Source organism: Dromiciops gliroides, chromosome 4 (genome assembly GCF_019393635.1).
Source record: "Dromiciops gliroides isolate mDroGli1 chromosome 4, mDroGli1.pri, whole genome shotgun sequence".
NCBI lineage: Eukaryota > Metazoa > Chordata > Mammalia > Microbiotheria > Microbiotheriidae > Dromiciops > Dromiciops gliroides.
Window position 1 is genome coordinate 21897507 of NC_057864.1, and position 25034 is coordinate 21922540.

Sequence of the window (25034 nt, forward strand, 5' to 3'; positions counted from 1 at the left end):
AGTGGGCAAAGGGGAGTGGGGGGGTCTGTCTGGGCAAAGCCAAAGGGGGTAGTGGAAAGAGCTATAAATTGGATTTTAATAAACTGGTATCTCCACTTTTGCCATTCTAGCCGCAAAATCTTAAGCATCTCCCTGAGTTTCAGGTTCTTCTTGGTCAAACTTGATGACTTCTAAGTTTCTCTCTAGTTCTGAATCTATGAAACTGAGAACTAATTTGGGGTCAGCAGCTGACCAGTGGCTGGCCACTTAAAAATACCCCCTAGCATATCATTATAAAATACTACAGGATTTGGTTTCAACTACTCAAACAAGTTTATAAAGTTTTTCTTGTTTTTGAGTGGTTTCAGACATGTCTGACTCTCCATGACCCCATATGGGGTTTTCTTAGCAAAGATACTGGAGTGGTTTGCCACTTCCTTCTCCAGCTCATTTACTGCTTTCATAATCTCAGACCTAATAAGAAGACTTCAGAGGTCATCAAGTTCAACCAATCCACCACTTTCCTGACAAGTAGTCATTTAGTTTCTACTTAAAGAACTCTCACTTAGAAGGGAACCTCCCCATTTGATTCTGAACATTATTAATTTTAGGACATTTTTACTTACCTAGAATCATTTCATTCATTCATTTACTCATTCATTCATTTAATCCCTGAACAAATAGACACTGTATATGGAGCATTGTTCTAGGCACCAGAGATTTTACAAAAATTTAATGAAGATACAGTCTGTGCTTACATGGAAACTATAGTAGAATGAGAGGATAACAGAAATATAGATAATGAGTCTGTTAGAAAGGGACAAAATAAAGCGTTATTTGAGGCCTGAGGAGAAGTTTGTTACTGACCAAGGAAAGGTTCCTTTAAGAAATAGCCTTTGGATTGGCTTTAATGTATAAGACCTTCGTTAAGTTACATAGCCTGCCTCACTTGTGAAATGAGGGGATTAGACTAAATGACCTCTGAGCTCCCTTTATTTCTGGACCCTGATCCTATGAATGTGTAAGAATGCAGCACATTGAGGGAAAGGCATAAGAGGCAAAGGGGCTAGAGTGAAAAGAAGATACAAAGTAATTTTGCAAAGGAGAATAAAGTTTGACTCGCACTATGGAATCTGTAAATGAAGGTAAAATAGATAAAAGTGTAATGTTAAGGAGTACCAGGTTATGGGGAGCCTTGAGTGTCAAGCAAGGGAATCTGAACTTTGGGCAGTAGGCAGTAGGGAGCCCCTAAAGATTTTTGAGAGAATAACGTGACCAATTCAGTTTTGTTTTCCAATATTAAAAAGCATGTCCTATTTTTATGTCATGTACAGCAACACCTTGGAGAGATAAAGAAAATATTTAATTATAATCTCATAGGATACATTAAAGTCATTAATTATATAAACATTGTCAAGCTCAAATGCAACAAATATTTAATGAGTGTCTGCTATGTGCAGGGCACTGTGAGGGCGGCCTAAAAAGACTTGGATAGACCTTACAGACTATAGGTGAGGTGGATAAGCTATGTTTCCAGATAACCATAATACTAGATGCATTCCAATCCAACACATATGTATGTTTCTGTTTATGTATGTATGTGTGTATGTATGTATTATGTATGAATGCATATAATGCTTAAGAGGATCGATCATTGAACTCTTCATGGGAGCTGAGGTGATAATCGAGAGAGTACAGAAAAGTAAGACCAGGATGGAATCTTGGATATCTCCCATGGTTAAAGGGTAAATAACAAGTCAACAAAGGAGGTGGATACTACGAAAGGACAGACAGGTAGGAGTAGAAACCAGAAAGACAGAGAAGAAACAGATATAGAGAAAGAAAGAGAAACTTCAGGAATAAAGGAGTGGTTAATAGACTGAGAAGATGATGAAAGGCCAAGAAAGATGAATGCAGAGAATGGACCAGTATACTTAGCCATTCAGACATCACCAGTAATGTTCAAGAGACTAGGTTCAGTTGAGAAATACAGTCAGAAACCAGATTGGAAGGGGTTGAGAAGTGAGGGGGAAGAAAGGGAATTGAAGTAATTCAAGGAAGAGGATTTTGTTTTTAATCAATTTGGGTGTGAAAAGAGAACAGTTATTGGAAGGTCACTCAAAGGGGCGGTAGGGTAAAATGAAGGGTTTTTTTTTTAAGGATAGGGGAGACCCAAGAATGTTAGAAGCCCACAGGAAAGGAGCTGGGAGAAAGAGAAAGTTTAAAGATTAACGTACACAAGGAACATGTGATAAGAGACATTTAAACCAAGTGCCATGTCCATTCCTAGGAGGGATGTCAGCATTAAGAAAAGCTTTATGGAGGAGGTGGTAGTCAAGCTAGGTAAGAAGAGGGCAAGTAGATTGTAGGGGGTGGAGTACAATGGAAGGATGATGGTTTGTTAGGTTAGCAGTGAAAGGCTCAGGGGGTGAAAGTATCTACCATTCCAGATTTGCAATCACATATGACTATTAAAAATATTTTTAATTTTATTACCTCGGAATTTCATTTTCTATGAAATTTAATTAACTAAAGGTGCTAGTTACATATCCACCATGATAGAATGGAATAATAGCATGTGTTTTATGCCTCACCCTATTTTCCTAGTTTAGTACTTGAATGAAAATACTCTGGCAAAAGAAAAAAAAAATATATATATATATACAAGTACATACATATTGGAAAATCCATATTTCAAAAATGAAGGTTATTTTAAAAGTTGTGCTTAAGGAGAAAATGAGGCAATAAATTATCTTTACACTGTTAGTAAAAAGTGTACCATGAGTTCAGCACATTTCAAATGTAAATTGTATGACTTAATTATTAACTTCATTTTAATTTTCTTCCTCCACTGGAAAGAAAGATGTCCTTCTGATTTAACGAAAGAGGCTTCCAATCAGGATCAAACCCTGAAGCTTCACTGGAGATGATTAAATAGAATTATTACTTTTATAACTTTGAGCTTTTTCAAAGAATAAATGACTTCTCCAGTCCTTCTGAGGAATAGCCACATGACCTACTTGTAGAGTTGGTTTGGAATTTGGAGAAGAGACAACATTTAAGAAAAATGATGCTTGCATCCCTCCCACAGCAGGCAGGTTAACCCAATGCTTTCTTGGTGAGCTCTATCCCCTCCACTGGCCACTCAGCCAAATTTGGGGTGGGGTAGAAGACAATGAACTGACAAGGAATTTTAGACATTTTAACTCCAACCATTTTCTAATCAGCAGAGTCGATGTCTCCATCTTTCCCAGAAGTGGAAAAGATCTTTTTTGAAAGAAAGAGAAATTAGACTTGACCACTAGTCACACATCTTCTTCAGCTATTCTTAGGAAGCCTTCACAAAGGCTTTATTTACCAAGAGAGTGCTGACATTTCCAAAGGTCACCACCAAAGTAAATTTATCCACATTATTCTACTTCATCACTACTACAGTACAGTGGCCAAATACCACTTAAACCTGCACTAAGACTATGGGGACACTCCATATATTGAAAAACGGTCTATGTATGGGAAAGAAAGATGGACAGATGATTTGGCTTTGGAAGTGACTTCAAGGCTCATTTAGCCTAGCCGTTCATTTTACAGGTAAGAAAACTGAGTGCCTATGAGTAATCACTTCAAGGTCAAAGAGAAAGTAAGTGACAGGCAGGATTTGATAGAGATCCCCTCCTTCCAGAGTCAGTATTCCAAAAAATAAAATAAAACCCTGAGAAGCATTCATTTATTTTCTCTCCCTCTCCCTGGGAAAGTGAGGGATGGAGAGAAGAAAGAAAAGCCCAACTCTTATAATAAATATATGTGGTCAACCAAAACAAAAGCCCATATTACCCACGTAGGCAGATATGTGCTACTTTTGGCAACCTAACACCTTCATCTTTCTGTGAGGAGATGCCAGTGTTCAAAAATGAGGAAAGATGTTCACAAGTAAATCCAAACCAAGTTGGGGCAGCTAGTTGGTACAGTGAATAAAGCACCAGCCCTGGATTCAGGAGGACCTGAGTTCAAATCCAGCCTCAGACATTTGACATTAGCTGTGTGACCCTGGGCAAGTCACTTAACTCTCATTGCCCTGAAAAATTAAAAAACCAAAACCAAAACAAAACAAAAAAAAACAAGGAGCTATCTTCCTGGACTATGCCATCTCCTATAGAGGGAAAGCAAATGTTACAAGTATGAAAACTGAGCTCCTGAAAAGTCAAGTTAGAATAATGGAGAAATCCCTGCTTCTTGAGTCAAAGGATCTGGGTTGAAATCCTGACTCTGCTGCTGATTATCTGTGTGACCTCGGACAAATCACTTAATCTTTCCGGGTCTCTGTTTTCTTATTTATAAAATGAGTGGTTTGCAATATACCAGAGCAGTTGAATTTGTGGCTTGTAGATCACAAAACTCCTCAGTATGGTCCTCATAAGATTCAAATATAATTAGGAAATGTTTAACAAAATAAATAAAACTACAACATAGGTAGTATTAAAGTGGTTTTCTAAATCAATATATAGTCTGCAAGGATGTGTTTCTATTTTAGTTTGGCACCACTGGACAGATGACCTCTGTGGCCTCCTTCCAGTTCTAAATAGGATTATATTTTAAATCTATAATCTTAGGAATTATACATACACAATGTAACATACATGTTGTAGATACATGCTTGTATGTGGATACATACATGTAGGCCTGTCCTCCAATATTCAAATGATCCCAGAAACCTTCATATCTTTCTCCTAGGAGTCTCTGTTTCAAAATATCCACTCCTGGTGTACTATGGTATGGCAGGATGTCTGGGCATCTCAAACAGGGCTACAGGCTGTGTCTGATTGTTCACACATTATATTGTTAACACTCACAATATATATACCCTCCCATGTGTATCTTTATGACTTTAGTAAATATCATTTTAAAACATTCATTCAATTCAGTGGGTGAAAAGGCCCTCCAATCTTGGATTGGCATGCTAAAAGATCCCAGATCTGACTACTGACCAAATTTCACTGCACAAACATAGGTCTGAGTCCTTGCTCAGACATTTACCAGATGTGAGTGAGACTTTCCCCAAATGACCAGCTAAGTAGAGATAACAAAGACCATGTTAAAGGAACCATAGACAGACTTTGGACACAGTGAGTGTCCCCTTTATAATGATGACATCTGCTCCTGTGGGTTTCCAAAAAGATCAGAATTGTTCTGATGAAAAAGGTGTGGAAGGAAACTAGCATTCATTGATAGAGGCAAGATAACAGATTTATCATAAATATCATAATGAAGAACAGCACTTACCTTGTGCAGTGGGTCCTACAACCACTGGATAATTGTGAGGATAAGTAAGATGAAGGATCTAAAAGTACTATAAGAAGTATAAAGTATTATATTAATGTAACTTATATATGTATTTGTGTGCCTATAAATGTATATGCATGTAGATATATAATACATATGGATATTATATATTATATAGAAATTACATGAGACAGATAATAATATAGTCTAATGTAGAAAATAAGCTAGATCCTGAGAGGTAACACTGGATAAAGGGTAGGCTAGATGATGAAATTATTATTATCAGATAATTTCTGCAGCCACAAGGGAAGCCTTTGTATTAGTCAACAATATCAGCACCGACTTTGAGTCACAAGCAGTAAGTTCCAATCCCAGCTCAGCACTTACCCGGGGTTTCAATTCTAGCTCAGACACTTTCTAGTTGAGTGACCTTAAGCAAGGTAATTCACATAACTCCACTGAGCCTCACACTTCTCACCTGCTAAAGTGGGGATGATGATGTTCACAAATACCTATCTTGCAAGGATCTTCTGAGGAAAATGTTTTGTAAATTTTAAAGCACTCTTTAACTGTAAGTTATGTGAGGAATCATTAATTCTTTGTAAGGGGTTTATGAACTGTTTTCCAAGGGAAAAAAATCTAATTAACATCATCTGTTTCCAAGAGGCAGAAGGAAATGCCCTTACGTTATCAATTTTCTTTTCTTTTCAGGCTGTGACCCAGTTAGAGCTTTTTGGGGACATGTCTACCCCTCCAGATATAACCTCTCCCCCAGTAAGTATCCATTCTTTACTTCTGCCCCCTCATCTCCCAGCTGTTTTTTTGTCTTTCTTTCCTTTTCTTCTCCCAGAATCCTCTGTGCTTCACTTAACTATAATAATTAAGAAAGCAGGGCTATTGGTTCTGCAGAAGAGAATGACAGCAGCTGTTGCTTGTATTTGGAATTAGTACACCTATAACTCCCCTCCCCTCCCCTCCCCTCCCCTCCCCTCCCCTCCCCTCCCCTCCCTCCCCTCCCCTCCCCTCCCCTCCCCTCCCCTCCCCTCCCCTCCCCTCCCCTCCCCTCCCCTCCCCTCCCCTCCCCTCCCCTCCCCTCCCCTCCCCTCCCCTCCCCTCCCCTCCCCTCCCCTCCCCTCCCCTCCCCTCCCCTCCCTTTTTCTTTCTCTCTCTGTCCCTCTCTCTTCCTTCCCCCTCCATCTCCCGCCTCTTTCCCTCTCCCCCTTCATACCTCTCTTTCTCTTTGAGACCACCTTATAAAAGCAGAGCTCAGCCAGGATTTGGGGGCTAGTACTAATAAACAGGCCATAGCTCTACAAAGCTGACTGTTGTTGGGAGAGCAGGAGAGCCAGGCAAGATCTCCATATTGAAGCATTGAAGCTCTGTGGAGTTTGCTCACCAGGGTGACGTTCTCCAGATGTCTCTATATGTTCACCTGGGCTGAGGGGGACCCAAAGAGCACTCTCAGTCAATGGGCTGGACTCTACCTCTTACACACAGAGACAGAGATACTGTATGTATATGGTGTACATGTTGTCTGCTCCATTAGACTAACTTTCAAAGAGCAGGGATCAGGTTTTGGGACTGTTGGTGGTTTTGTTATGTCTTTCTTTATAACCCTAGAAATTAGTACAGTGCTGGCATATAGTAGGTGTGAAATAAATGCTGTTGACTTAATTTAAAACTCCTCAGAGGCAAGAAATACTTCAGTTTTATCTTTGTAGCTTCAATGCCTAGCACTGGACCTCACACTGAATGTGTACTTAATAAATGATTGTTTATTAATTGATTGTTTAAATTCTTTTAGTTAATAAGTGTTTGTTTTCTTCTTCATCCCACGTCCTCCCAAGTTAAAAAAGACAAATCCTTTGTAATAAATAAGCATATTCAAACAAAGCAAATTATTAGTCATGAGGAAGGAGGCATAGATAGGAATGACTTTGGAAATCTCTGAATCCAAACACCGGAAGAATTTTCAGTGTTCTGGGTTGTTATAGAGCCCTGATACACACAAGAAGTTCCCAGCTAATGCTGCCCTTACTGATGCAACTAAAGTTGTAGGAAATCTTTAGGGCCAGCCTTGTGCAGAGCTGAGTGTGGTAGTACAAGCCTGAGGCATCATTGCCATGGGTCATTGGCCAGATGTGCATCAGAAAGAAGGGGCAATGACCTCTTTGCTGAGGACAGATGGTGCTGGGCTCTTCAGCCACTGATGCTAGGAGGGGCATCCAGGGCCAGCTGCACAGCTTCAGATAGCAGAGAGCTCCCACAACACTGAGCAGAGCAACCTCCTTCATGGGAGAAATGGGAATAATAACATGGGGTTGGAACTCCACTTTTTTGTTGGTGATGCCTTAGAGGACCTCCTGCAGATCAGGGATGCCCTGAACAACATCACCCCAAATCTTCAGCCAGAAAGAGACTGAAAAGGCTCGGTGGTGGGAAATCTATGACTGCCGTAGGCAATCCTTTCAATGTTCAGGCAACTCTAGGTGTAAGGAGATTGATTATTGAACCAAAAAGATGCATCCCTGTACCTGCAACTTACTGCTTCTAGTTGTGTTCTCTTAAAAGCCCTTCAGATATTTAGAACAATGAAGATATACCCCAACCTCAACCCCACAATCCCTACCATATTGTACTCTCTTCTATGGCAAACGTCCTTAGTTTCTGTATCTGGTTGCCATGTTAATCATTTAATAAACATTTATTAAGCACCTACCATGTGCCACATACTGTGCTAAGCACTGAAGATACAAAAAGAGGCAAAAGACAGCCCCACTCACAATCAAAAGAGGAACTCGGTATCCAATCACATGACATAGCTTCAATCCCCCTTGCTATCCTGGTCCTCATCTCCGATTTGTCAGTGTCCGTCCTAAAATGGGGTAGTGTGATAGGATGGGAGGAACATTTGATCTGGAGATTGTACCCTCTGCCCCCTTGAAAAAAGGAGCCCTATGAAGGAGCTTGACTAGTTCTGGCCATGAAAACCTAGTTACGGGAGTTGGGGGAGATGCTCAGAGCATCTTAAGAGTCCTTCCAGAGGTACAAGGAGGGAGTTAAGTTATGGTTCCAAGAGTTCTCAAATGCCGATGAGGATGGAAAAGAGGAGGAGCAGAAAAATAGGAGCAGATGAGGGATGGAACTGAAATTAGGTCCAAAGTCTGGGGCACTGAAACCCTAATGAGAAGAGCAATACAGATCCATAGGCCCTCTGCTGTGACAGAAAGGATACCAGGGTTAGAGACAAAAGAACTGGATTTAATTCCTGATTCTACCATTTGCCATCTTAGTGTTAATCACTTGCCCAGTTTCCTTATCTGTAAAATGAAGAGATTCAATTTCATGATCTCCCTATAGCTACAACCCATGGCAACATAGACTTAAACTGGCAAGGAGCCTTTGAGGTCCTCATTTCACAGGCACAGAAGTGACTTGCCCAGGGTCACATGACTAGTGTCTGAGGTAGTTTTTGAACCCAGATCTTCTTGATTCCTAGACCCATCTTTTTACAATCCACTCTGTCACTCAAGTCCTATAAGATCCTAGAGACTATTAAAGAATTGCTTTGCTCAGAGACAAGCCTTGGATTCACTTACTGCTCATTCTGCTCTGGCCATTTTGTAGCCCTAGCCACTCCTCCCAAACATCAGGGTAGTCCTCCTTACCATGCCCTATCTGATTCTTTCTCTTTTTCAGACTCCTGCAACTCCAGGTGATGCCTTTATCCCGTCTTCATCTCAGACACTCCCCTCTAGTGCAGAAATGTTTGGTTCTGTACCTTTCAGCACTACTGCTGTGCCCTCAGGTAAGGAAGAACTTCCTAGATTGGCTCAGCCTGAGATGGGCCTTCACCCAGGCCAGGTTGTCTAGAGCAGAGATGTGAAACACACCACCCACCGACATATAGCCCCCAGCACTCCCAAGTGAAGCCTAAAGTAGATTAAAATATAATTGGGGGGTATTTTAAAAAATAAATAAAACTCTGTTAAAACATAGATAATGTTGAATTTGAAAATGAGGTCAAAAGGCAACCCATAGGGAACCTTATGTTTGGGTTTGTTGTTGTTTTTCAGTCATGTCAGATTCTTTATGATCTCATGGATCATACTGTCCATTGGGTTTTCTTGGCAAGAATACTGGAGTGGTTTGCCATTTCCTGCTCCAGATGTAGGAATTAGTGGCCGCTATTTTTACTTGAGCTTGACATTACTGATCTAGAGGACCAACCTCTTACTAGCTTAGGAGGTCACTGAGAAGTTGGAGACGGTAAGGGAAAAGAAAAGGGGATTGGCTTTCATTTCTTTCATGTGTAAAATGATTAATTTAGACCACAGCATCTCTAAGGGCCCTTCCGGGGCCCTGGCATTCTCTGTTTTAACATTCTATGTTAAAGAGCACCTGGGAGCTCTGGAAATTCTAGGAGGAACAATGAGATAGTGGGAAGAATATTTATTGCCTCTGAAGTCAGAAAACACGAGTTCAAATCCCACTTCTGATACAACTCCCTTCATTTTGGACACATCCTTTAAGTTTATTGGGTCATAGTTTCCTCATTTGTAAAATGAAAGAGTTGGAGTAGATGGTTCCTGAGGTCCATTCCAGCTTTTGATGTAGAATCCCATATTCTCAAGTCCCTGATAGTTATAATTATTCTGTTTTAAGGCCCATTCAAGCTGTTTTAATATTCTGTGTTCTAAAGATCCTCCCAAAGGGTTCCCTTGGTTTTGACAGTCTATATTCTAAGATTCCTCTCAGCTTTTTAATTTTCTGTTCCTCAGGCCCCTCCCAGCCCTGACATTCTATGCTCTGAGGTCCCTCCCAGCCCTCACATAAAACAGAGGTTTATCTTCCCACATTTGGTGATTCTCAGACTCCTTTTAGTTTATTTCATGCTTCTCAGAGGGCCTCTGAGGCATCTTCTTTGATAGCCAGTTATAAAGCAAAGCAGTCTTTTGAAGAAAAGCCTGAGCCTGGAAGTAACCTTTGACTATAGCTAGGACTGCTTTCCACCCTCCTAGGAAAAAAGAAAGACAGCCCTAAAGCATTCATTTACACATCCATTGACCCTTTACTGCCATGGTGAGGGAGATACAGAGCACAGTACAATACATACATCGCTTGGGTAACTTTGGACTAGTCACATCCTTTTTCTGGTCCTCAGCTTATCTTCATCTATCAAATGAAGGAGTTGTACCACATTACACAAAAAGTCGAATACAAAAGAAAGAAAGGGGGCAGCTAGGTGGCGCAGTGGATAAAGCACTGGCACTGGATTCAGGAGTACCTGAATTCAAATCTGGCCTCAGACACTTGACACTTACTAGCTGTGTGACCCTGGGCAAGTCACTTAACCCCCATTGCCCCACCAAAAAAAGAAAGGAAGGAAGGAAGGAAGGAAGGACAGAAGGAAGGAAAACAGCTTAGCAAAACTAGTCAACAGCATCACTGGAGTCTGATAGTAGGTACAGTTGTGCACATTCCTATTCTCTCACCTCTGCAAAGAAAGGAAGGAAGGAAGTGCATTTTGTCCTTTCTTCAAGGAGCCAAGATTAGTCATTAATAATTACACAAAGTCCAGATTCCATTTTTTAGTTCTTTCCATTTACATTATTGTCATCACTGGGTATATTGTTTTCCTCTTCTGCTTATTCTATTTTCATCTGTTCACGTAAGTCTTCCTATGCTTCTCTGAATTTTTCAAATTCCTCCTTTGTTGTTGCACTATCTAATCACGTTCATGTCCCAAAGTTTGTTCAGCCATCCCCAAATCAATGAGCATCTACATTTGTCCCCAGTTCTTTGCTAAGACCAAAAGAAAAGTGTTACTGTGACTATTTTGGAGTATATGGAACATGGCCTCCTTAGAGTATATGCCTAGAGGAAGCACTGATCTTTCGTAACTCTCCAGTGCTACAAAAACAGTCTTAACTATTTAGTAGCCTACCCCTTCCTTATCAAAAGAAGCATTTGCCTCAGCCAGCACCCCAAATCAATACAGTTGCTCAATTGATGTATTCTTTTCCTTAAATATAAAATCACTTCCATTTCTGTGGAGACTATACTAAAGAGGACCGTGGCTTTTCTACCTCTCTTCTTTCCTCCTTCCTATTGATTTTTTTAATTAAAAGCAATTTTATCTCTGTCTTTGGTTTTTATATCACCATAATTTCCCAATATGTCCCTCTTGTTTCTGCCTCTGGGGGAGCCATCCATTATAATAAAGAGTAAAAAAGGGGTAATAAAAAATTCACCAAAATTCACCTCCTCACCTGAGTGAGGCACCTATAGTCCCTATATATTACCATGTCTCTTCCTTGGCACCAGGCCTGTTTATTATAATCTCAAGGCATTCCCTTTCCCTTTCATTACTTTGTTATCCTTTTCATTTACATTGCTGCTGTCATTGGGTACATCATTTCCCTAGTTCTACTTGACTTGGCATCAGTTCATACAAATCTTCCAATATTTCTCCAAATATTTCTTATTTATTATTGTCCCATCAATCAGCATCTATCCCCTGACCCAGTTCTTTGCTACTTACTTAGAATTTTTCATCTCCCTATCACTTAATATAGTTACTAGAAAACACAATTCACAGGAGTACTTTACCTAATCATCACTTTTCACTTCCTGACCTAGAAGACTTTTGATTGATCAGAGCTCAGTTGTCTAAACAGAAGCCATCCAGCACTACCTCTCCCCTGATGAACACTCCTAAGTAAACTGTTAATAAGCTGTTAAATAGTTCCAGGGCAAATCTACATCCGTTTTAGCTTTATTGCATGATTTTTTTTTCAGGATCCAAGTTAAGATTTCCCACCAGACTAGATAGAAATGTAGCCCAAAGGCTAGAGTTCCTGTATGCTGTTCTATCCTCTGGACCTTCCCTGAAAGAAAATGAGAGACCTTCAAATACACAGACACACAAACCCATTTCCCTGTGATCCCAACTGTGATTCCAAGCTTCTGTCCCCATCGTCCCCCCTCCCAAATACTGTGCTCTCAGCAGATGGCACAGGGCCAGAGAGACATGTTAATAGCTCTCCAGAAAAATGTGCTCGAGCCATCTGTCAGCCTTAGTTGAAGAAGAAGAGGAAGAAAGAAAGAAAAAAAAATAAAACACGCTCCCATCAAATCAGCATCTCTTGCACTGTGGATCATTCTTGGAGTTCAAATGCTTGCTTGGAAATTCTCAAGCTATTGCTCAGTTCCTGCTGGTGGAAGCCTTTTGTCCATGCACTGACTGCTCATTCCTGGGCCTCAATTCGACCACCTGTTAGCTGTGGAATGGAGATCAAGGCAGTCTACTTTGGGGGAGGGGTGTCTCTGTTTCCTCCTATATAAAACAGTGATAACAGAACTTCCTCTCCCTACCTCCCAAAATTGATATGAAAATGGAATAGCCTTAGAGACTAGACTTTTGATTTCACTGATAAAAGGAATTCCTGGATGAGGAACCTCCTCCACCAATGTCAATGGACACCTTCTTCAAATTACAGTCTTAGAGTTTATTAAAACACTAATAGGAAGATCCAGTGCCTTGCCCAGGGTAATACAAGTTCTTATCATTATCCCTGTTGTTGCTGTTGTTGACTAGAATGGTTTACTGCCATCTATGTGCTCTGACTAACCAGATTCTCCCCTACCCCCTTTATTCTCCTAGGTTATGTTGCCATGGGTGCTGTCCTCCCCTCATTCTGGGGACAGCAGCCCCTTGTTCAACAGCAAATTGCCATGGGTGCTCCACCTCCAGTGGCCCAGGTGATGCCAGGGGGTCAACCAATAGCATGGGGCCAACCAGGCATCTTTCCTGGCCCCCAGCAGCCATGGCCATCTGTAGCTGGTCAGTTCCCGCCCACCGCCTTCATGCCAACACAAACTGTGATGCCTTTACCGGCTGCCATGTTTCAAGGTGCCCTCGCCCCGCTCGCCACTATGCCCACCACCAGCGATTCCACCCGATCGAGTCCCCAGACAGACAGGCCCCGGCAGAAAATGGGTAAAGAAATGTTTAAGGATTTCCAGATGGTCCCGCCTCCCCCGGTACCCTCCCGGAAACCCGACCAGCCTTCCCTCAGTTGTACCTCAGAGGCCTTCTCCAGTTACTTCAACAAAGTCGGGGTGGCACAGGATACGGACGACTGTGATGACTTTGACATCTCACAATTGAACTTGACCCCTGTGACTTCAACAACGCCATCAACCAACTCACGTGAGTAGTCCCCCACCATCTTCTTCCTCTGGGGAAGGGGCACGTCTCTGGAGCCAAACTGGAATCCAGATATCCATAGAACATCACCAGGTCTCAATTCCCGTTGATTGATTGACTGATTGATGCCAACCCTCTTTTAATTTTCAGCTTATTGATCCCATAAAGTATAGCATATGTTTTAAAGAGACTACTGTGTGCAAATCACTAGGGAAGATGTACAGTGTAGCTAGAAGTACATGGGGTTACAAAAAAAAAAGGAAAAACATGGTCTCTGCACTCAAGTAGCTCATGGGAAAGACAACACGGAAGCAACTATGTGTGTATACTATATGGGCAGCCAAGATAGAAGGTGATTATAGAGGGGAAGCACTAGAAATGGGGGGGGGGTCCTGGGGAAAGTCTCTTAGAGAAGATGAAATTTGAATTGAGTCTTTTTTTTTTTGAGGCAAATGTGATTTGCCCAGGGTCACATAGCTAGTAAGTGTATCAAGTATCTGAGGTCGGATTTGATCTCAGGTCCTCCCGACTCCAGAGTTGGTGCTCTATCCACTGTGCCACATAGCAGCCCCCAATTTGAATTGAGTCATGAAGGAAGCCAGAAAGGCCAAGAGATGGAGGGAAGGAAGGAGAACACTCCCAGATATAGGGTACAGGAGAGAAAATGTCTGGAGTGAAGAGGTGGAAGGTCTCCTGCATGCTACAGCAAAGAGGCCAGTGTCACTAGCTCTAAAAATAAGGGGAGGGGTGGAGGGTGAGAGACTGAGGTGTAAGAAGACTGGAAATGTAGAGGGAGGTGCAGTTATGAGGGGCTTTCAAAAGTGCCAAACTGAAGGTTTTCGTTTTGATCATGGAGGGAAGAGGGAGCCACTGGAATTTATTAAGATTATAAAGTTGAAGGATCACACAGTCACAGCTACACTTTAGGAAAACCACTGAAGAATGAATTGGAATTGGGAGAGACCCACAATAGGGAGAGCACTTAGGAGGCTATTGGGATAGTTAATGCACACCAGAGTGGTATGTATAAAGAGAAAGAAAGGGATTGATCAATTAACCAATCAGTAAACATTTACTAAGCACTTAACTATGTGCTAGGCACAGATGTATATGAGAGATGTCATTTCTTTCTATAGATAAGGAAAGTGAGGGCCAAGGAAGTTAAATGATTTGCCCGGGAGTTGACAGAGTCAGAGGTCAGATCTGAACCCAGATCCTCAGACTCCAGAGCCAATGGTCTTTGTAATATATCATCCTGCTCCCTGCTGGTTATAGTGCTAGATTTGAAGTTGGAAAGACTGGGGCGGTGTGGGAGGTGGGATTACAAACAGTTTTTACCCTCAAGGAACTTACATTCAAACAGTAGAGACAAGATGTATCTATGTAAATCTATATAAAATATAAACAAATGTAATCAAATTTAAGGGTCAGCTAGGTGGCACATTGGATAGAGTATAGAGCCTGGGGGTCCAGAAGACTTATCTTCCTGGGTTCAAATCTGGCACCAGACATTTAATAGCTGTGTAACCCTAGGCGCGTCACTTAGCCCTGCTTGACTTAGTTTTCTCACCTGAAAATGAGCTGGAGAAGAAAATGGTAGGCCACTCCAGTATTTTTGCTGAGAAAACCCCAATGGGGTCACAGAGTTGGATATAAATGAACAACAGCAATCAAATTTAGCTTGGGGATGGGAGCACTGACACCTGAGGGGATAAGGAAAGGCCTCTTGTAGAAGGTATCACTTGAGCTGAGTCTTAAAGGAATCTAGGGATCCTTAGAGGGGAAGTTGATGAGGAAAAGCATGTCAGGCATGGGGAACAACAAGTACAAAGGTTGGGAGATGGGAGATGAATTGTTGTGTGTGCAAAACAGTGAGGAAGCCAGTATGGCTGGAATGTAGAGGGCATGGAGGAGAATAATGGTCAAAAATATTTGACAGAAAGCAGAGTACAGCTTGGGAACACAAGGCCTATTCTACAAAGAAACTGAGGCACAAAAAGGGTTAGGTGACACACCTTTCTGGTCAACGAATTCATAACTGTCAGATCTAAGACTTAAATCCAAGTTTCCTACATCCAATTCCACTGTTCTTTCCACGATCCCATGCTCCTTCTTTTACATAAACAACAACACTATTGGACATGAGCCCCCCAAGGGCAGAAACTGGCTTACTTGCCTGCTAGATAGTAGGAGTTTCATAAGTGTATATAAATTGATTGTTGGAAAGCTAATTAGAAAAGAGAAGATGAAGAAGAAGAGAGAGTATGGTTGCATTTATATTGAAGGGAGAGCAAGACATATCTGAATATAATACATTGTGAGATACAATACTTTAAAGCAATTATTAAGTGTCTACTGCTTACAGTGCACAATGTTGTTAAAAGAATATCATTTGAAGGGTGAGGATCCTTCTCACAAAAAAGGCCATATTTTTCAAAGAAACCAGAAAAAGTAGCTACAGATCATTTTATACTATAATAGTAATAATAAATAACAGTTAGTATTTATCCAGTGCTTTACAATTTGCAAAATGCTTTACAAATGTTATCTCATTTGATCTTCACAAAACCCTTGAAAGGTAGGTGCTAATATTTCCCCTATTTTACAGTTGAGGAAACTAAGGCTGAAGGAAGTTGAATTATTTGTCCAGAGTCGTACAATTATTAAGTATCTGAGGCCAGATTTGAACTTGGGGCTTCCTGACTCTAGACCCAGGACTCTGTCTGCTGTGCTGCCTAACTGCCTAACTTTTAATTACAAAATTTGCAAAGTACTTTACATTCAATTGCTTCATTCTACAGATGAGGAAACTGAGGCCCAGGGTGGTCATATAATCATTGAACTAGATCCGGGTTGAACCTCAGAGGCCATTTAATTCAACATCCTTATTTTACATTTGGGGAAACTGAGGCTCAGAGAGAGTGAAAGTGACTTCCCCAGGGTAACACCAGAGATAAGAACTATACCTAATTCCTCTGACTGTATTTGGTGGCTTTCTCACTATACCATGAAACCTGTGAGCACAGAGTAGGCAATTGATTGCTTCACCCCTCTGAGCCCCAACGTCTCCATCTTTAAAGTGAGGATGGTAAGACTCTCACACTCCCTCCCTCATGGGGTCCTTGTGAAGAATGTGCCTTGTAAAGTGCTAAGTTAAAGTGAGCCACTGTTAATCTGAAGTCATGGAATCCATTCCTTCAGCATCTGTCTAGTGTATGCCTCCCATGCTGGCTGCCAATTGGAAAGTGATGAATGAAGAGGAAAGTTTCAGAGTGTGTGCTTGTTTCAGTCCAAAGATGGGGGGAGGGGCAGGAGGCAGCAAATACTGCTCGGTATCGTAGTTCTGCCATCTGTGGAGCTGGGAGCCATCTGGGGCTATATGGTTAGACCCAAAAGACTCTTTTTTTTTTCTTGAAATCCAATTTGTCCTCAAAATCCATTTCAGGTTCCTACCTGGAGTAAGAGCCTCTAGTCTTTCACCTTCTGTAGTATGTCCTTTGGACAACTGGCCAAGCAATCAATGGGATGCAATTGATAGACTCATTGAGGTAGTCATCAAGTATTGATCAAAGGCTTATCATTGGACAGCCACTATACTGAACTCCAGAGCCATAAGGAAAGCCTGTATGTGATAGAAGGGCACTGGGCAGAGAATGGAACTTGGATCCTACTAGACCCAGTTTCTTTCCTTTTTTTAAAATATATTTTTAGCATTCTTTTCTTTTTTTAAAATTGATTTTCAAATTCTCTCCCTCTTTCCCACCCTACCCCTACCCACTGAGAAGGCAAGCAAAATGATATCAATTATACATGTGAAATCATGTAAAACATTTTCATATTAGCCATCATGCAATAAAGAAGAAAAAAGTGAGAAAAGTATACTTCCATTTGCACTCAGAGTTCATATGTTCTCTCTCTCTCTCTCCCTGGAGGTAGATAGCATTTTTTCATCTTGAGTCCTTTGGAATTGTCTTGGATCACTGTCTTGATCAGAGTAGCCAAGTCTTTCACAGTTGATCAGCATGACAACATTGCTGTTACTGTACACAATGATCTCCCAGTTCTTCTCACTTCACTTTGCATCAGTTCATATAGGTTTTTTTGTTTGTTTTTCTGAAACCACCCCCCTCATCATTTCTTATACCACAATAGTATTCCATCATATACCAAAATTTCTTCAGCCACTCTCCATTTGGTGGGATTCTCCTTAATTTCCAATTCTTTGCCACCACAGAAACAATTGCTATAAATATTTTTGTATATATAGATCCTTTTCTTTTTCCTTTGATCTCTTTGGGTATAGACCTAGTAGTAGTGGTATTTCTGGGTAAAGGGGTTTACACAGTTTTATAACCTTTTGTGCATATTTCCAAATTGTTCTCCAAAATGGTTGGACCAGTTCACATCTCCACCAACAGTTTATTAATATATCTATTTCCCTCATTTCCTCTAGTATTTATTATTTCTAATAGGTGTGAGATGGTACCTCAGAGCTATTTTAATTTGTATTTTTCTAACCAATAATGATTTAGAGCATTTTCATATGACTAAGTAACTTTGATTTCTTCTTTTGAAAACTACCTGTATATATCCTTTGACCATTTATCAATTGGTGAATGGCTCTTATTTTTTATAAATTTGACTCATTTCTCTATATATTTGGAAAATGAGGCCTTTATCAGAGAAACACTTTAAAATTTTGTTGATATTTATCATTGTGTATGTTCCCTTTTTTAGGAAAATGTAGATTTTCCTGATTATCTCATTTAATTAAGTCTATCCTTGTTTTTGCTTTTAGACCAAGTTTCTAAACTTGCATTTGCCAACTCTATGATGTTAAACACATCTTTTAACCTCTCTAGGTATTAATTACAAGGCTATAAAGGTCCTTTCCAATTCAAAATCAATGATTTTCTGTGATCTATCAAGTTGCACTTAGTTTCAAAAAATCACCTTTAGCCATACCAGATAGATGGATTAGACAGTAAATTTGGAGGGTTTGTTTGTTTTTTGTATTTGGCCTAGGGGTTTTAGTGGATTGCAAGCTCAGAGTGAATCACTAATATGTAAGAATAGGGGCTAGAATGGAGATTTCATTGGTAATGGGAACTCTTTTCCACTGATACAGGACAGCAGCTTCTCTGCAACTTAATTCAGAAAGTTGTTGTGTGGTTTTTGTTTTGTTTTTTGTTTTTGTTGTTTTGGCTTGTTTGTTTGTTTGTTTGCCAGGGCAGTGTTTATTCTAGGCAAGACTTGCACCCAGCTCTTCTTGACTCCATGGCTAGTTTTCTCTCCACCTCCCCAATCAGCCTCTCTCCAAAGGTGAAACAGCAGTCAAGATACCAATTCAGTCTTGGGCCACATTATGAGTAGCATAGTTGCCAGCAATGAGGGGGTGAGAAATCTTCTAAAACTCTGGTATATAATACTATATCTAAAATGTTTCATTGAGATATTAATGCTGCAGTTTAGAAAAGATGTTGATAACATAGAAGACCTTCAGAAAATGGAAGTCAGGATAGTAAAGGGCATTGGCATCTTGCTATAGGAAGAATAATTTAGCTTTGAAAAAAGAAGACTGGAGAGAAGTGGACATGATAACTGTCTTCAGGTATTTGAAGGGCTAACTTGTGTCAAAGGGATCAGGCTTCTTCTGGGCACCAAAGGACAGAACCAGGAATGATGAGAAGATGTTGCAAAGAAGCACATTTAGACCTCATGGAAAAAAACTTAACTGCCTAACAATGAGAGAAATCCAAAATATAAAGGACTGCCATGGAAGGTAGTGAGTTACCCTCACTGGAGGTCTTTTTTTTTTGGTGAAGCAATTGGGTTTAAGTGACTTGCCCAGGGTCACACAGCTGGTAAGTGTTAAGTGTCTGAGGCTGGATTTGATGGAGGTCTTAAAGCAATGGCTGTAAGACCACTTTTCAAATGTTATTGAAGGAATTTTTTCCCATGTGTAGATTGGTCTCTGTGGTCACTGAAATCCCTTCCAAGTTTAAAATTCTGGGATTCAGTTCCCCCTGGCAGGAATGTCCTCTTTCCCCTCTTTACCTGTTGAATTCCTCCCTGTCCTTTAAAGCCTAGGTAATAGAATAACAAATGTTGGAATTTAAGAGAGAACTTAGGATCCACATAACCTCAAAAGGAAGACAAATCCTTCTAATTAGTTGTATTCTCCTGTGGGAAATGTCTGATGCCCTAGGACACCTACACTGAGGAAAAATCTGGATCACAGTCTTCTCAAATCCTGCCCCAGACTGTGAGCTCAAGGAAAGGGACTTTTTGCTTTTCTTTGTATCCTCGGTGCTAAGCATAGTGCCTGGCACATAGTAGGTACTTGGGAAATGCTTGTTGACTGACTTCAATATATATATATATATATGTATATATATATATATATATATATATATATATCTTATATCACTCAGATTCCTTTGCCCTATCTCCTTCTTCAGACATGTCACATGAAAACCCCTCACATGCACAAGGGGTCCCATTCCAATCTATCTTCTCTGAAGATTTTCCCCCTCAATTAACCCCACTCTTATTTATCTTTATTCTCTCTAATTCTACTGGTTCCTTCCATGCTTCTTATAAATATGCTCAAATCTCTCCTCTCCTTAAAAAAATTTATCTATCCATCCCCATTTATCTTTCCTATCATAACTTTCTTCCTTTCATGGCTAAAGTCCTGGAGAAGACCCATTTATAATCCATGCCTCCACTTCCTTTCTTCTCACCTTCTCATCTCAAGCACCTTAACTTCCCAGTTCTTTAACTTACTCGTTTTTCATGACCTGACCTACCCCAACCCAACACAGTTCTACACAGAGATGGTCATACCTTTGATTTTGTTATTACCCACAAGTGTTCTATTTCCATGATCATAGAATTCCTTTATCTGACCATAATTTATTGCCATTCCTTATCTCCTTTTGTCTTGCAATCTCTAATGCAGTTCTTCCTCACACTGACCTCCAAAGTCTAATATTGCTCAGTTCTTTTACAAGTTATCACTGGCTACACTCTCTTCCCTTCCCCATCTTGACTTCTTGGTGAACTAATTCAAGATTCTCCTCTTCTCTAGAGCAAAGCTTCTTAAACTGTGGGTCGTGACCCCTTATGTGGTTATATGGCTGAATGTGGGGGTCACATTCAGCATTTTGGCAACAGTAAAAGGTTACGTATACCTATTTTATATACCTATATCCCTATGGTCATATGAAAATTTCTCATGTGAAAAGGGCTCACAAATAGAAAAGCTTAAGAAGCCCTGCTCTAGAGACCCTTGTCCCCTTATTCTGTAATACAGGCTGCCCTGAATGACCCCCATCATCCCTTGAGTGTACTTTATTCTCAAACTGCTGCAGAAAATCACAAAATTGTGTCGAATGAGTCCAATACTAATTTATATGACAGAATCTCAAAAGGGCCCTCCCAGTAGCATGGTAATTCTTTTACACCTCTCTTATTGATTCCTGATTCCATTCATCACAGTGGCTGTAACAAACCATTTTCCCCCCTCAGTCATCTCATGGCTCCTTCTCCCTCCATCTTTTCAACTAAGAACCGTGCCTCATATTTCAATGAAAAAAAATGATGGCCCTTTGCTGAGTGTTCTCTTTCATTCTCTCCTCCTCATTTCATATCACTCAGATACCATTCTCCACTATCTCCTCCTTCATATGTCACATAAAAAAAGCAAAGGCAAACCCCTCGTCATGCACAAGTGATCCCATTCCATCCCATCTTCTCCAGCAGATTGCACCCTCTGCTAACACCTCTCTCCCACTTATCTTCATTCTCTCCCTGACTATCAGCTCCTTTCCCCATGCTTACAAATATGCTCAGGTTTCTCCTGTCATAAAAGACCCTTACTTGATTAGTGCATCTCTGCTAGCTATCATCTGGTATCTTTCCTTCCTTTTATGGTTAAATGCCTTGAGAAGGCCATTTACAATCTACCCCTCCACTTCCTTTCTTCTCACTCTCTTTTAACTCTCTGTCTGCAGTCTGGCTTCCAATCTCATCATTCAGTTGAAAATTCTATCTCCAGAGTTGTCAGTGATCTCTGAATTGCCAAATCCATTGGCCTTTTCTCAATTTTCATTCTTTTTTACCTCTCTTCAGTTTTTGACACTATTGATCACCCTCTTCTTTATGTTCTCTCCTTTCTAGCTTTTTGTGACACAACTCTCTCGATTCTCCTCTTACCTTTTAGACTGCTCCTTTTCTGCTTCCCCTGTTCAATATTCAGGTCATGCCCACTAACCATTGGATTCCCCAAAGATCTGCCCTTGGCTCCCTTCTCCCTCTGTACTATTTCACTGAATGATCCCAACTCCCAAGGATTTAATTATCATTTTTATGCAGATGACTCAATTTTATTTATTCAGCCCTAATCTATCTCTTGGGCTCCAATCTCCCATCTCCAACTGCATATTGAACACCTTGAACTGGATATCCCATAGACATCTTTAACTCAGCATGTCTTAAACTTAAGTCCTTATGTTTCTTCTTTTTTCATGAGGCAGTTGTTATGTGTCTGAAGCTGTATTTGAACTCAGGTCCTCCTGAATCCAAGGCCGGTGTTCTATCCACTGTGCCACCTAGCTGCCCCCTTATGTTTCTTCTAAACCCATTTCTTCTGGGCTTTTCTGTTACTGTGAGTCAGTTGGTAAACATTCATTAAATGCCTACTCTGTGGGACAGCTAGGTGACGGGCACAGTGGATAAAGCACCAGCCCTGGATTCCATACAACCTGAGTTCAAATCTGACCTCAGACACTACTTGACACTTACTAGCTGTGTGACCCTGGGCAAGTCACTTAACCCTCATTGCCCTGGAAAAAATGCCTACTATGTGATAAGCAATGTGCTAAGTGCTTAAAATACAAAGAAGGCAAGAATAATAGGGAAAACAATAGGCAAACATTTCCATACAAACAAGCCATATACAGGAAAACTGGAAGTAATCAACATAGAGGAGACGCTAAAATTAAGGAGGACTAAAAAAAGCTTCATGCAGCAGTGGATATTTTAGGGGGACCTTGAAAGAAGTCAGAAAACCCAGGGGTCAAAGATAAAGAAAGACATTCTAGACATGGGGGACAGCAAAAGCAAATGCCTAGAGTCAGGAGATGGAGTATTTTGTTTGAGGAACAACAAGGAGTCCTGTGTCACTGGATCACAGGATGTGGGAGAAGAAGGAGCTCTAAAGTAAAAGCAGACTGGAAAGCAGGGGATGGGTAAGTTTTGAAGAACTTTGAATGTCATAGGGTCTTGTATTTGATCCTGAAGATTATAGGGAGTTGCTATAGTTTACTGAGTAGGGGCCTGATGTGGTCAGACCCCTGCTTTAACAGTTCACTTTGACACCTGAGTGAAGGATGGACTTCTTTGGGAAGAAACTCTGGCATGCAGACAAGCCAGCAGGCTTTTGTAATAGTCCAGGTGGAATATACCAGGGTGGTGGTGGTGTCAGAGGAGAGAGGAATCTGTGTTTGAGAAACATTATAAATGCACAATTGATAGATGATGCGAACAGGTTGGATGTGGAGAGGGGGGTGAGAGTGAGTAAGGAGTCAAGGTGACACCTAGATTTTGAGTCATGGGCCTGGGAAGATAATGGTGCCCTCAAGACTAATAGGGAAGTTTAGAAGGGGGAGGTTTGAGGGGAAAATATGAGTTCAGTTTTGGACATAATGAGTTTGAGACGTCTATAGGACATCCAGTTAAAGAATTCCAATCAGCAGTAGGAGTTGTGAGTTTGAAGGTCAGCAGAGAAGTTAGGGCTGGATAAGTAGATTTGAGAATTATCACCATAGAGGTGATGATTGAATCCATAGGAGCTAATGAGATCACCAAGTAATGTAGTCTGTAGGAGGAAGAGTAGAGAATGCAGGACAGAGCCTTGTGAGATATTCATGGTGATACTCATGAGTATGACCTGAATAAAGAACCTGCCAAAGAGATCAAGAAAGAGCCATCAGAGAGGCAGGAGAAAAGCCAAGAGAGAGCAGCATTGTATAAACCTAGAGTGTAAAAAGCATCAAGGAAGAGTGGATGGCCAAAATATCAAAAAGTAGGAGAATTGAGAATGGGCCATTTTACTTGGCAATTAAGATATCTTCAGTAACTTTGGAGAGTGCAGCTTCAGTTCACTGATGAGGTTGGAAGCCAGACTACAGAGTTAAAAAGAGAGTGCAAAAAAGGAAATGGAGAGGGTACCACAATCCTGCTAATCACCCAGGCTCACAATGTAGATGCCGTCTTCCAATTCCTCTCTCTCTCTCTCTCTCTCTCTCTCTCTCTCTCTCTCTCTCTCTCTCTCTCTCTCTCTTAGTATCTGTCTCTGTCTCTCTGTCTATCTCTGTCTCTCTCTGTCTCAGTGTCTCTCTGCCTCTGTCCCTCTGTCTCCCTGTCTCTCTCTCTTTCTCTCTGTCTGTCTCTGTCTCTCTCTGTCACTGTCTCTGTCTCTCTACCCAATCACTGGCTAAGTCCTCTTGATTCTATCTTGGTAATATCTCTCATACATGCCCCCTTCTCTCTTCTAACACTGCCATTATCCTGGCCTAATCCCTTATCACCTCATGCCGGGGCTGCTTCCAGAGCCTCCTGGTTGGCCTCCTTACCTTGTGACTCTTCCCACTCCAGACCAGCTTCCACTAAGCTCTCCTAAGGCGTGGGTCTAACCATATCACTCCCCCATTCAATAAACTCAATACAGTGGTTCCCTGTCATCTCCTGGGTCACGTGTGTAATTCTCTCTTGGGTTTTTAAGGTCTTCGTACCTTGCCATCCACCACCTTCCAGTCATCTGACACCTTACCATCACCCTCACACTCTGCCTCCCATTGACCCTGGCCTTGCTGCTCCTCTCACAGGACAGTGCTCCTGCCCAACACTTGGAGTGTTCTCCCTCCTCATCTCTGCCTCCTGGCTTCCTCAGGTTTTTCACATTCCAGATAAGATGCCACTTCCTACAAGATTCCTTTCCCAGTCCCCTGCATGTTACTGCTTTTCCTCTTTGATTCTTTCCAGTTTATCTAGTTTATAGCTGGTTTGTACATAGTTATTTGCATTTTATCTTCTCCATTAGACTAAGTTCCATGAGAGCAGGCCTGTTTTTTGCCTTTCTTTTTTATCCCGAGCCCTTAGCACAGCACCTGGCTCACAGTAGGTGCTTAATAAATGCTAATTGCCTTGACTTAACTTTCCTTGTCAGTCCCAACCCTTTATCCCTGGAACATCAGTGAACCCTTCCTTTACACCTGCCTAATGCACTTGGCATACATTATAGCATCCTGTAGTGATACATTTTCCCAGCTAATATGTAAATCCCCGAGAGTCAAGGTCCATGAGCGACCCATATTCAGTATCCTCTCCCAGCCCCAGTGCTTCCCATGGTACCTTTGGCCTACAATTCTATAAAAATGTATTGGTATCTTTCATTTTGACATCACATTTCTTTTCCAATATGTCCCTTCTAGGGCAATAAATAGAGCAACAGCACTGGAATCAGGAGAACCTGACTTCAAATCCAGCCTCACATACTTAG

General features: G+C 41.1%; 1 protein-coding gene across 6 annotated transcripts in view; it reads left to right on the forward strand.

Annotated features, from left to right (window-relative positions):
- DAB1 (DAB adaptor protein 1) overlaps positions 1 to 25034 on the forward strand; it is a 1311411-nt gene that overhangs the window by 1266811 nt on the left and 19566 nt on the right. For all 6 annotated transcript variants that reach the window (XM_043963028.1, XM_043963033.1, XM_043963030.1 and 3 more), the window contains 3 exons: positions 5968 to 6030; positions 8956 to 9064; positions 12923 to 13471. In XM_043963028.1, coding sequence (XP_043818963.1) covers positions 5968 to 6030; positions 8956 to 9064; positions 12923 to 13471 — 721 coding nt within the window. The remainder of the gene's footprint in view (positions 1 to 5967; positions 6031 to 8955; positions 9065 to 12922; positions 13472 to 25034) is intronic.